This window comes from Uloborus diversus, chromosome 5 (genome assembly GCF_026930045.1).
Source record: "Uloborus diversus isolate 005 chromosome 5, Udiv.v.3.1, whole genome shotgun sequence".
Classification (NCBI taxonomy): domain Eukaryota; kingdom Metazoa; phylum Arthropoda; class Arachnida; order Araneae; family Uloboridae; genus Uloborus; species Uloborus diversus.
In genome coordinates, this window is record NC_072735.1 from 46,655,547 (window position 1) to 46,669,245 (window position 13,699).

General features: G+C 33.0%; 1 protein-coding gene across 1 annotated transcript in view; it reads left to right on the forward strand.

Moving 5' to 3' along the window:
* LOC129222731 (solute carrier organic anion transporter family member 74D-like) overlaps nucleotides 1–12,693 on the forward strand; it is a 75,522-nt gene extending 62,829 nt beyond the window's left edge. Inside the window, exons 6-11 of the mRNA XM_054857263.1 lie at nucleotides 1,721–1,888; nucleotides 4,779–4,968; nucleotides 5,784–5,934; nucleotides 8,542–8,702; nucleotides 9,450–9,514; nucleotides 11,553–12,693. Of these exons, the coding sequence (XP_054713238.1) occupies nucleotides 1,721–1,888; nucleotides 4,779–4,968; nucleotides 5,784–5,934; nucleotides 8,542–8,702; nucleotides 9,450–9,514; nucleotides 11,553–11,845 (1,028 nt within the window). The 3' untranslated portion in view covers nucleotides 11,846–12,693. The remainder of the gene's footprint in view (nucleotides 1–1,720; nucleotides 1,889–4,778; nucleotides 4,969–5,783; nucleotides 5,935–8,541; nucleotides 8,703–9,449; nucleotides 9,515–11,552) is intronic.
* The last annotated feature ends 1,006 nt before the right edge of the window (nucleotides 12,694–13,699 follow it).

A 13,699-nucleotide genomic window follows, 5' to 3' on the forward strand; every position in this document is an offset into this window, starting at 1 on the left:
AACTTTTATTATTTTTTGTAGAAGCAATACAATGAAGTTAAAAAGCAGAAGGCGGATTCCGATTTTTAAAATCAATTGACACATCTTGCATGCCTTTTTTTTGTTGAAGATATTATTATTATTTTACTTTATTTATTTTTGCATTGCCTATTGCTTCATTCTCTTAATTTGTGGAATTTAATAGTTGAAAAAAGGATAGTTTCTCAAAAATGAAATAATTTTAAAAACCATAAAAGTTTGCAATTAAATTCAGTTACTTACAGTTCCTTATTTTTTCCTTTAATTAGCTAATTATGTATTTCATTAACAATTCTGTTGAATTATATGAGCGTTGTTAAAGACCATTCATAAATAAATGTATATTGAAAATTAATAATTGAACTTTAATTGAAGGACTCGGGGTAGAAATGTAACAAGACACTAGGAGTGACTTTTCGACAAAAATTTTTGTTTCTCATAACTATAACTGAAATAAACATGACAATGGATTATGTCATTTGTAGAAAAACATATCTAGTTTTAGTATTGCAAAACATAGAATGTATAATACCTTTGAAAAATTCTACAAATGTTTTTTATAAGTTGGAAAGTCGCCTGCCTTGTCTAGTGGTCAGAGATGTCTGACTGCGGCAGGAAGGTCCGGGTTCGAATCCCGGCTCGGGCATGGACGTACTTTCTCTCTCCTGTCCTTGTCCTTTCTTTGTGAGAATATGTTGTTGTGCTGTGAATGGTTGCCTACCTTATAAACGGGTCCTTATGGTATGTATGTACTGTAGAAGTCGGACTTCACACCAAATAATGGTACAGTTGAAAAAGTGAAGCAGTTGCCAGCCTAGCTGGCACAGGACAACAACAACATAAGTTGGAAATTGGCCCACTGAAAAATTCACATCTTGTGGCACGTCACATTCTTGCCCGAGCCCTTCAATTCTGGATAAAAAAAACTCCTCTTTTTTTTGGTATGTTCTCTAAACAATGTCTTATCTTTTTAACTTGATCTAGAAACTCAATCACAATTTTTATTGAAATATAATTTTATCAACAATTACTACAGACTCATGTTACAAATATTATTTTCTTTGGTTAATGCAATATTGTTCTTTAATAATCTGTGATGTTTTCTAATTATTTCATCAATTTTATTAATTACAGTTAGCTATTAAAATGGCGAATGTGATGCCACTTTAAAAAACTAATGTTCCCTGCAGCTTCAAATATTCAAAATGAATTTAACTTGTTAAATTTTCATATTATTATTCCATTTCGTTACTTCAAGACTTCTCTGAAGAACTTATTATTGTTTTATTAAATACTAAACTCTAAACTTTCATGTATGAAGCAGTGAGAAGCAAAGGACATTTTCAAGTTTTGAGTAAAAACGCCTTTAAAGATAAGTTCCTAGATAAGCTTTCATTGATTTTTTTTTCTTTCTAAATCCTGCTGTACTGCAGCACCTACCAGGGCTGCTGGTACTATCTCTTGCCTCAAGACAGAAGTGATGTTCACCTACCATTTGTACTCACTTGTACTAGTTATCTTCAAATTTTTAATTTTGCCATATACATCCCTTTGCTTCTCACTGCCTCATGTGTGTTATTTTACATGCTAGATTTTTGGTACAGATTTCAATTTGAGATAAAAATATAATTTTTAATTTTTATCAAACTTTGAATGGGAGGAGTGGTTCATACTTTCTCTCTCTCTTTCTTTCATGCTGTAGTGGACTTCCCATCAGCCATTAAGAGACTTCTGAGGAATGAAATCCTTTTGTACAGAACAGCAAGTAGTGTTCTTCATATCCTACCCATTGCTGGATTGTATACCTTTCTACCGAAGTATCTTGAAAGTCAATTTCAGTTGACGGCTACAATGGCGAATATGATATCAGGTAAATCATTAAGTTAAAAAAGAAAAAAGTTCATTAATGGTACTAATATTCCGCATTATGTACAGTAAACTCCCAACTATCCACGGAATAGGGTGGCACTGTAACCAAGGATAATCCGAATAAAAGGTAAAAAACGATACATAGTGTTTAGAATAACTAAAAAATATTACTAACACTTGCACATACATTTAAACTATTACTAAAAACATTGCTATATTGCATCTACTAACATTGAACATAAAAAATATAGGTTAAATCTAAAAGCGAACAATAACACAATAATAAGCTTAAAATTAAAAAAAAAAAAAAAAACTGTGGAAAGACCCGTGGATAATTGAAAGTTTACTGTTCTCTTGAAATAGGACTTGGGCACAAAATTTTTTGGGGTGAAATTATTAAACGGTTGATTATCTGTGTAGAGATCTTTTGTTTATCATTTTTCTAAAGATATGCTAACCAATTATTATGAATTTATCAAACAAGGAACAGATTATATTGCTCAAGTTCAAAATTTATTTATCACATGAAAATAATTTATAAATTATATTTTCCCCATGTTATTAACTCATCACATTAATATTAGCAAAATAAAAGTAAAAAGAAAACATTTTGAAAACATCACACACAAATGCATCTGCACCATACAGTCATGATTCTGCATTCATTCAAGATTACTTTCTAATTTGACATCAAATGTAGGCATTGTCATTATATCGGAGTTAATCAGAGTGAATAAATGAAATTTTGGAAAAGAGTTGTAGTTTTGCATCTCTTACGCACCATATAGAAACATACACTGGTGTGCAAAAATTAAAGACAAAGTCAAAAAATTAGCATATCAGCTGAATGAAGAGGCAGAGCGGACAGAAAAACCAATCAGGAGATTAAGTAAGGTGATGTACCGTAGCACATGCGCAGATATGCAGGCAGACGTAATGGGGAAGTGTCTGAGTAGTATAAAGCATGTTGTCGGTGTAAGATCAGTATTTCTGGCTAAGAGATTGCATGCCGTATAGCAGTTAAAATCACACCGAGTTGCTGCCTCAGCGAGAAATGGCGAATAATCAATCTGTTTGACGACATCTGGATGCTTTTACCTGAGGTTGAATCATTGAGAAGTTGGAGGAAGGCCGCAGTGTGACAAGTGTGGCTGCAGAGTTCGGAATTGCTCACAGCATCGTTTCACGACTTTGGAGACAATTTCAAATTACAGGAACATCTATCCGGGGGTTCAGTAGTGGTCGTCCACGAGGAACCACACCCGCAGATGACCGGTATATTGTCTTACAGGCCAGAAGAAACAGGCGGCAGACAGCGGGGGAAATTGCTAGACACACGACACAGGCGACTGGACGACCAATATCACATTTTACCATGGCCAGAAGACTGCATGGTGGTGGTCTGTTTGCACGATGCCCTATACGGTGTGTACCTCTAACGCCTGCCCATCGGAGAAGGCGTTCTCTGTGGTGCCAGGAACACCGGAATTGGAGAGACAATGAATGGGGACGAGTACTCTTTACAGATGAGAGCAGATTCAGTCTGAGTAGCGATTCTCATCGCATACTCATCTGGAGAGAGCAAGGAAGCCACAATCATCCCTCGAACATCATTGAAAGGGACAGGTATGGAGGTCGCGGTGTTCTGGTTTGGGGAGGCATCATGCTTGGTAGTCGTACAGACCTTCACATCTTCGACGCAGGTTCAGTCAACGGGACCCGTTACTGTAACGAGATTCTTCTTCCATATGTGCGTCTTTTTAGAGGCGCTATGGGTTCACAGTTCCTTTTCATGGACGACAATGCACCATGTCATCGCACAGTAGCTGCCGAACAGCTCTTAGAGAGTGAGGATATTGAACGTATGGATTGGCCGGCACGATCTCCGGATCTCAATCCCATCGAGCATGTATGGGATTTTCTAGGCAGACGCTTGGCAGCTCGTACCTTACCACCAGTAACGATTCGGGAGCTTTGATTGGCGCTGCAAGACGAATGGGCAGCAATGCCTCAACAACTCATTGGCACCCTCATTCTCAGCATGGGCAGACCTGCCTAGCAGTTGGGGGAGATCATATCCCCTACTAAAGAACGGATGTTTCTTGCTGGACACCCATCACAGGGATGTTTCGGCCTTCAGTCGCATTGCGCTCCATGCTACTTTTTCAATAAAGCTTCTTTTTATCCCTCTGATTTCTCTTTTAGTAAGTGTTGCTTACATTACACATGTCCTTATGTATTGGGCATCTTACGGTATTAAATGTGTTGATTTGGAAAGCTTTTGTACAAAGTTATATTGAAAAAACCGTCTCGTCCTTAATTTTTGCACACCAGTGTATGTCCAATCAACTTACATGGTATCCACTGAACCTATTTTCACAAAATTTGGCACACATGTTACTTATTTCAGCATTTAATAGTTTCATGCATGGCAAATTACCATACTAAACTGAAAAGTTTCTACTCCTTAAAGAGTTAATTGAATGCTTATTTCATTTTACACTTCATTTGTTAAATAATTCGAGGCAATTATTCTAAAATAATGCTCTTAATTTAAAAGTCAATATTTTGTTTGTCATTTCTTCACATTCCTTTGAATCCATCATGTAGCATTTATTTTTAATTTTATGTAGTAATAGACAAGTTCTTTAAAAATATTTTAAAACTTAACAGTGTTGTGGCACTTTTACTTTAGTCAAGGAACTTCTTTTACTTTGGAAATGTTTACAAATCAGTCCCAAACAGCATTGAAGATATATGTACCTAGTTCTAAATTTTGTATTGCAAACTTTTTAAAGAAAATTTATTTATTAATCTTAGAGTATTTTGTCTTTTGTCTTCAGCACTACAGGAAAAGTAATATCGATTTTTTTTTTTTTTGACTTGAATAGGGATTGCTGGCATACTTGTTATGGGCGTTGGTATATTTGCAAGTGGAACATTTATGCGAAAATTCAAGCCCTCTGCAAGATTTGTTGCACGTTGGATTGCCATTTCTGCTTTGTTGTACGCTATTGGAATGATGATTTTGATGATCTTTGGTTGCCCACTTAACAAATATGTTGGATTGAACTCTGGAAGGTAATATTTTGTTATATAAAGAATTTTCAAGGATCATAATGTTAACTAAATAATCTCGTTATGCAGCTGCAAATATCTAAATTATTATTGTGGTTTCCCTAATTCAGAAATTAAGTATTTTATAGCTTATCAAAATCTTATGCTAAAGTACTGCTAGTTTCTAATTTATAATGAAAATGTAATAATCCCTAATATGGTCATTTTTAATCATACCTTCAGGGCCCGACTCGCGTTTTTGAAGACAGTGGGCACGAAATTTATTTGGTGTGCCTCCCCCCCCCTGAACTTATTTTTTATGGAAAAGCAGTAAAATATCTTGATACTTGCTTATTGGCATACTTGTACTAAATTTGGTGGTACCTTATAGTACAAAAAATAGATGTGACATAGTATTACGATAACTAAACATGATAATATAAGATGTCGTCAAACTTTGCCAGTTGGAAAAAGAGATTAATATCAAAATTATCTATGGTATAACTTTAAAAAGTGTTGTAAATATAGAACGAACTAGGAGTGGTTTTGGGATTTGCGAAAGAGATTGAATTTTTACAAGGTTTTTTTTTTCTAATTCAGTGCCATATGGAATGATTCAAAAATCAAAATTTTACCTACAGATTTGGTGCCCCCCAAATGTTGGTGCCCTAGGCCCATGCCTTAATCTGGCCCTGCATATCTTTAATCATTTTAAAAAAGTAAACATATATTAATTGATATTAGTGTATCAAAAATGAAGGCTGGGTTGGGCAGTCATGCAATTTATTATGCATACAGACATACCTAATTATTTATATATTATCTTTTCACTCTTTTAGCCAATATGAAGATACCTCTCAGGCAACTTGCAATGAAACTTGTAGTTGTAAGCCAGGAGAATTCGCTCCTATTTGCACTAGCGAAGGTGTTACCTATTTATCTCCTTGCTTGGCTGGCTGTACCAAGGTTTCAGGACCTTCTTATGATCAGGTAAAATATTAAAGTTGCGCTCATTTGCTTTTACTTGTTCATTGAATTATTTTGCAAATTAAAGCATCAGGTGAAATTTTTCCAGAACATTTTAACTGATTACACTTTTTCCCTGTTTTTATTCTCTGAAATAATTAAGAGAAATTTTTGAGATTAACTTTTTACACTTGATACCTTAGAGGGAGTAATCATCATCATCAAACGACATAAATTACACTACACATAACATCTGTACATAGTACATTACATCTTATTCTAAATGCAAAAAAAGCTCTTATTTCGTTACAAACTTTAATAATAATTATTTAGAAAACTCGGAAATGAGAAAAAATTAAAAATGTATGAGTAAAAAGCGCTGAAATTCAATGTACGATAAAAAAAAACTGTCTGCAAAGCAAATACAGTCGACTCCCGCTACAACGCAATTTGACTTACGCGAAATGACCATAACGCGAGTTTTTTCACCAGTAACGAATTTTAGACTTAGCGCAAATTCCTGGGTCGCAACAGAAAAATTTTCGGAAGGGAATCATAAATCAGGGGGTATGTAAGTGTTGCCATTATTATTGGCTGCTAAAAATATTTTTTTCGTGAATGGGCCTTCATCCCTTTAGTTCTACTGAGAGCAGAAGTTCTGACACCGTACTAGTCTGAACATCGCTTTGTTAGTGGATACAAATAACTGCTCCTCATTTTTAATGATTCCTAAGAGCTCAGTTTCATCTACAGTTTGTGAAAATAGAAAGAAAAACAGAAAAATTCCAAAAATTAAATGAAAGCTAAAGTTTCTCGATATGCTTGAACAACTAATACATGCTTCGAAGGTAGCCCGAAAATTAGGTATGAGTGATTCTTTTTTATGTACAATTAGTAGTCATGAAAAGGAAATCAGTAGAAGTTCAAAGAGTAGTGTTTTAGCAAAATGCAAAAAATAGTTAAATGGAAGCTACTCTTGTATTGTGAATTAAAGAAACTAAGAAGAGTGGTGTTGCCACAGATGGAAACGTTTTAAATAATTAGCGAAACAACTGTATTAAAAAATATATTAAAATAACAATTTGATCACGCAGCATAAATCATCGACATCTTCATTTTTTAAAGTTTCAAATATCATTACTGGATCTACTGTACAGTACAACTTTAGTGCATTATTTTATTATTACTATCTACAGTACATACCATACTGGTATATTTTATGTCTCTCTTTTCCATTGATCATTGATTTTGTGCATTGTAGCAGTAGTTTATGTTGAATAATGTAACTTTTTTTCAAAAACAAAAACTCAATACCTTATGTACAAAAGGGTAATGTATGATTCAGAAATGATTTTAAAATTTTCTATGGTGTTTAAAAGTGTCTAAAATCATTGGATATCTTTATAAAAGTTTTTACACAAACCCTTTTCCATAACACAAAATTTTGACTTATGTGAAGAGTTTTGGAACGCATCCCTCGAGTAAGTTGGGACTCGACTGTATATGGAATAGGGCCGATTACAGAATTTCGTTCTGTTAGTAAAGTGTCTCTTATTCTCTGCCATTGGGAAAAAGTTTTTTGGAAAGTTACCAAATTACTTTTGGAGTTCCATCGAGTAGATACCTTAGTAGTACTCAAAAAATTATTAACCATTACTAATGCACTTTGCATTAGCAATTGAATAAACTGATTAATCAATTGATTAAATTGATTTATTAGAAAAGCTATTGTACGATGCTTGTCTGTTCAATTTATGTTGGTTTTAAACTGAGACAGAGAACATCTTAAAAAAATTTCTTTTATTTACATTATTTACACTGCCGCTTCTTGGCCAGCAAACAATTGAAGAGAATAATTGAATCTTTGACTAAATATAATGGCCTTAAATTAAAGTTATAAATCCAAAAGCATAGTCCTATGATATTATAAACAATAAATGAAAAGTTACTTTCCTGGTGTCTTCCCAGTCTGTGGTACGAAGAATAAATACTGTTGAGGTTGACTTGTTCCCAAACTTGAACTAGAACGGTGGGTTGTGATCCAGCTAAAAGAATTATGCGCTTATAGCAGCTAATATGGAACTCCTTGAAACAGTCGACTCGACTTGGATTAAACTGATGCATGAACGAACTGGTGACGACAACTCATAGCGCAACTTGCGCTGTTAACCAATTCGCATATGACATATAACCTCTTCATTTGCATTTCGGGGCGGAGACTCTCCAGCTATCAATAAGAAAAGGACATTTTAAAACTAATAACACCGTATATTTAATCAATAAATTAAATATAGTGTGCCATAATACCTAAAGTGGGGTATCATTGCCTTATGTCATTTTGATAAAATAATTGCTTAAACACTTTGCACAATGAATAAATATCGTTCAATGAATGAAATAAAATGGAATAGCATGAGTAAATTTATTATTAGTGTGACTTTTATTCATTACAAATGTTAAGACATTTTAGCATCACAAATCTTATGATGTCTAAGTGTTTCAGATGTTTTCATTAGTAAGAGTATTTTAAAATTTAAAGAGTTGTTCTTGGTATACATATTACATATTTTAAATTTATATTAACTAACTAAAAAAAATCACTTTTCTGAATGTTTAAAAATTGCTTTTTAGTTTGTGTACGAAGACTGCTTATGCCTTGGACAAAATGTGACAGCCACTAACGGGTTTTGCAAAATGCAATGTGATAGTTTACTTCCATACATCTTTGTATTTGCTTTGTTTGTATTAGTTCACTCTACTTCTGAAGTTGGTTCAATGCTATTGACACTAAGGTAAGTTTCAAACAAATATTTATTTTATTAAAAGACTAGCGGTACCCTCACGGCTTTGCCCGTAGTAGAAAATGAAAAGATCATTTAGTTCGTCTGTATATTTACGAATAACGGATGATGAATTTCTCCCCTTTTTTGCTATGTTAATTTGCTCGCCCATGTTATGGTAGTTTGCCCGTCCACGCTATGGTAATTTGTTTGTCCATGTTATGATAATTTACTCGGTAAAGTGCTCTTAAAATTGGAGTAGAAAACGAAAAAAAATCTCATTTTGGGAAAATCGCTTCGCGGTCTAGGCGCTATGCGCATCACAGACATCTAGACATAGGTCCAAACTTTCAGCTTTATTATTTGCAAAGATGAAGTTTATATTTAATGACACGTGAAGTGAAAACCTCTTATAGTATCATTCATAAATAGATTTTTCAATAAGTGAAAATCTGCTGCACATAAATAACTAATAATGACAACTTGCAAAAACTAAGATTTATTTTTCTTAAATTTTTAAAAATAATTAATGAAAAGCCAGGAAACAAGAAATTTATCAATGTTAGCTTTATGTTCAAGATAAACTTTTCCCTTCAGTTTGGAGTGTCTTTTCAATCACATTTAAGATCTAATGACATTACAGTTATTACTATATATGTTTTTGTCTCTTTTAATTGATAAAAAATTAGCTGCTGTTTATTGGTGATCTTGGAATAAATATTATCTCAAGAAAAATAACTTTCTTTATTACATCTACAGATGCGTTGAACCACAGGATAAAGCAATGGCTTTAGGACTGATTGCATTTGCTATTGGATTATTTGGTATGTATTTCCTGGTCACCTAAAATTAATCTTGCAAAATATCTTTAGTACAGGGTCACAGGGATGGAAATAAATATAAAGCAGAATATTTATTGCTTTTAATTAAATATTGTTTTTTTAGTGGTATGGGAATTTTTTTTGAGGATTGACCAATTCAAAAATTTCAGCATTAAACATTACTGTCAATGTCATAAGCTATTTTTCAACTATTTACAAGCATACCCTCCCCCCCAGGTGGTGTTGACGCTTAACGGGCTGTGACAATATATGACTTTTCTGTGTTAAACCGATGCAGCTCATGCATCCACCAATCAAATTCAAAGTTTGTTTATTTTTGATATGACATCACTCATTTTGACTGCAAAAGGCGCTGAGCGGAGCCCTTGCATCCACCAATCGATGGTAACCTAATGGAAACAGGGGTTCCCTGCAGTGCCCTCTTTGTTGCCACAAGTTGTCACAGCCTATAAGAATTAAGTGGTGCCATGGTACTAGAAAACAGAGCAATGTTTCATAAGAAAAACAAATGTACAAAGATACAGGGTGTTCCGTAAAGTCTTTGACATATTTTAAAAAATCATAGAAAAAAAAACAAACTGTGTAACACCATAATACTCCAGTTTCAGGATTTTTTTTGCGATATCGATAAAAAAAAAGGAAAAAAAAAGATAAAGTAAAAAGTGTAATTATAAGCAATTTACAGTGATGTCCGTATCGCCAAAATAATGAAAACAAACCCCTTGTGGGATGTTTAATCATTTTATTAAACAGAAAGCAATACCTTTCATTACCAGAGTTCAATGTGTGCACCGTTTATGGATATGGGATGGATTTGAATACCAGTTAGATATGGTTCGAGCAACATACGGTGCACACATTGAAATCTATGCTTGAACCTATGTCAGTTTCCAACTTTTTTGTAAGAGTACTTTAGGGGAGAAATCTCCCTTACGGCTTCAACTGATTTCAAAATTTCTTGAATATTTACAAGAAATACCTGAGAGTAATATAATAGTGTGTGATGGTTAAACGAGTGGATAGCGAAAAATATACTTTTATATCTGAACTTTTTCACAATATTTTTAATAAGGGAGAAAGAAAGTTGCAGAGTGATATTTTAATGAGCCAATATATACTGGTCATAGTTTTGTTTATTTAGGTACCATGTACAATAAAAATATTTGTTTTTTCTGCAAAAAGATTTCAATGGTCATAAGCTACCATGAGTATTTTCTGAGCTGTAGCTTTATACAGTTATTTTCACTATGTATTCTCATAATATTCTTATAAAAAAATATCGAAATAATAAAAAGAGAAAAGTTAAACCAAGAGAAAGGGAACATGAAGATAATAAGGTCACAAGTCTTAATCTTCATATATATTCACTGATGGAAACGCCGACGTCACCAAAAATGAAACTCTGCCACGGTATGATAATTTGATAATATCTTCTGGCAATGTGTTTAACATGAAGGGAAAGGCTTTATTTTGACAAGGCTGAACTGGATCCAGTAACATACTGTTTTACTGGCAAGACTGTCATTTTAGGAGAATGAAGAAACGAAAAAGTGGTCAACAATGAATGCTATCTACTGAAGTTTAGGGTTAATCCACTGGAGTTGGTTAAAATTTCAACTATCAAAATGTCACCAAACAGGCAATTGCTTGGTTCAAATGTAGAAGCAATTTTCACCCATTATACTTTGACAGGCAATTTTCTAGTATAGCATATTAACACACATTTTTGAAATTTGGATTTTCTTTTTTGCCTTTTATGTTAAAAGCAGGGCCGGATTTAGAAGTGTGGAGGCCCCTAATCAGGGTTCGAAAAGATCATCATATTTTCGAAAATATCCGATACTTTGATATATATGTATATATCCGATATTTTCGACCCGTGAAAGTTAGGATACTTGGTAAAAATTTTACTGTGGGGGCCCCTTTGTTGTGGAGGCCCCGGGGCAGTAGCCCCGCCTGCCCTCCCCTAAATCCGGCCCTGGTTAAAAATATATTTAAGTAATTTAATACTCATTTACAGGTAATGTGCCTTGTCCTATCATCTATGGTGCTGTTGTGGACTCGGCCTGTCTATTTTGGGAAGACAACTGTGGAACACCCGGTGCATGTCGTCTCTATGACCCGTCCAAATTCCGCTCCGTTTTCCATGGTGTTACTGCAGTCATAATGTTCATGGCTTTCCTAGTAGATATTGTCGTTTGGTACAAAGCGAAATCCATACAATTTCAAGATGAAGATATTGTAGACGATACAGAAGAAACTGTTCCTTTCAATGAAACACAAACTGACGCACAAAGGGAAAGTAGTGTGTAAATATTTTTGAGCCATCACATTGACTTTCAACTGATGTTTCTAAAATAAAGATGCCAAATTAAGAAGTGTTTCAGAACATTAGAAAGTGATCTGAAATAATTTGGACAATGCCTTTGTGTTTATTTATTTATTATTATTTTTTAAATGTTTAAAATACTGCTTAAAAACTTTTGTGCAAAATGTATATACAATAAGAGTTTACACTTGGAAGCTCCAACATATTTTACAAAAAAAAAAAAAAAAAAAGGCATTAGCATGTAAGTATAATTCACTAAAGGTAGTAAACAGAAGAACTAAACTAAATACTAATGATGAAAAATTTTAAATCATAAGATGCTGTTTATACTTATTGAATATTTTAGCTGGTTTACAATATATTTCTATATGGCCGAATTAGTTTTTTTTTCTATTGTTGCTCTTTTTAAATTATGGCAGCTGTTACTGTAGGACATTTTAACATGTTCTTCATTTTTATTCATCTCATCAGTTTTCATGTTGTCAGTCATCCCTACATATTGGACGAATACGCTGTTTGTTGCCATTTTAAATCATGCTTTTAATGCATTTTAATTTCAAAAGATCCTGACCTAGGATTCAGCGAATGAACAATTGAACTTCAAATGCATTTTTATTGATCATAAAAGCATCATGTTCCTTCATTTTACTTGAAAACGCAGTTTTGAAGGAAATATGGAGAATACCTAGTGATAGTTGAATATTTAGTTGAAGTTCAAGAACTTGCTTGAAATGTTTTTTTAAAACCATTAAACATATCCATGCCAATGATATACTTATGAAGTTTTCTTACTGCAATTGTTTGTAAGCAAAATACAATCCTAAATAAGAATCATTTTCTCTGTCTGCAAAATATTTGTATATTGTAAAAAAATAAAAGAATTTAGAAATTATATATATATATATATATATGCTTATAGTTGTGTTTGTGATGTGACAATTTATCATCCTAAAAAATTATTTTCCAATTTATCTGCTGTGTATCAAGATGATTGCTCAATAAATATTGTTATATATACATTGATGAAATGCACTTTGAAACAAAATCAATGAATTTAATTATTCTATTAACATTTGCAAACATACAAAAGTAACTTGCATTCTATGAGCCCTATTGTTTTACACTGCATTCTTTAAAATGATACTCATGATACTATTTATTAGAATAGATATTAAAAGTAAAATAAATACTAATAAAAAATAATAATAAAAGAAAATATTTTTTAAAGAATGAGTTCTACAGTATTATGTTGTATGTACAATCAGTCTACTTTTCTTTTAACTTGATAGCAATTATTGTTGGAATTTTGAGTGGTTAGTAATCTTAATATAATTAACCCATGCTTAATTTTTATAATGCTAAAGAAACTAAATGGACACCCTTCAAATGGAGACACCCCTCTTACGCAGACAATTTTTAACTCCGCGATTCCAAGGCAAATAACATTATTGAACCCCTGTCCTATGGACACCACTCTATTGCGGACAAAAAAAATTTGTCCTGTTGGTGTTCGCATTAGAGGGCTTTTACTGTATATCAAATAAACATCTGTGTATATTTTTGAGAAAAACAGTTTAAATGCCAAAAACAGTAATATAAATATTCTCTTGTTTGTGATTTTATTTCAATCAATAAAACAAATGTTTATTTTAATAATATAAAACTTAGCACTTTTTAAAATTAACCAGTAGAAAGAGGACAGACTCCAGAGAGGTTATGGAGGAAAGAGAGGGAAAGTTTTCAAATCTCTGACAATAAAATGTGCCTTTAAAAATAAGGGGCCTGTATTATATGCATTTAGTTGCATTTTTGCATTAAATTACAAATAAGTAGCACTA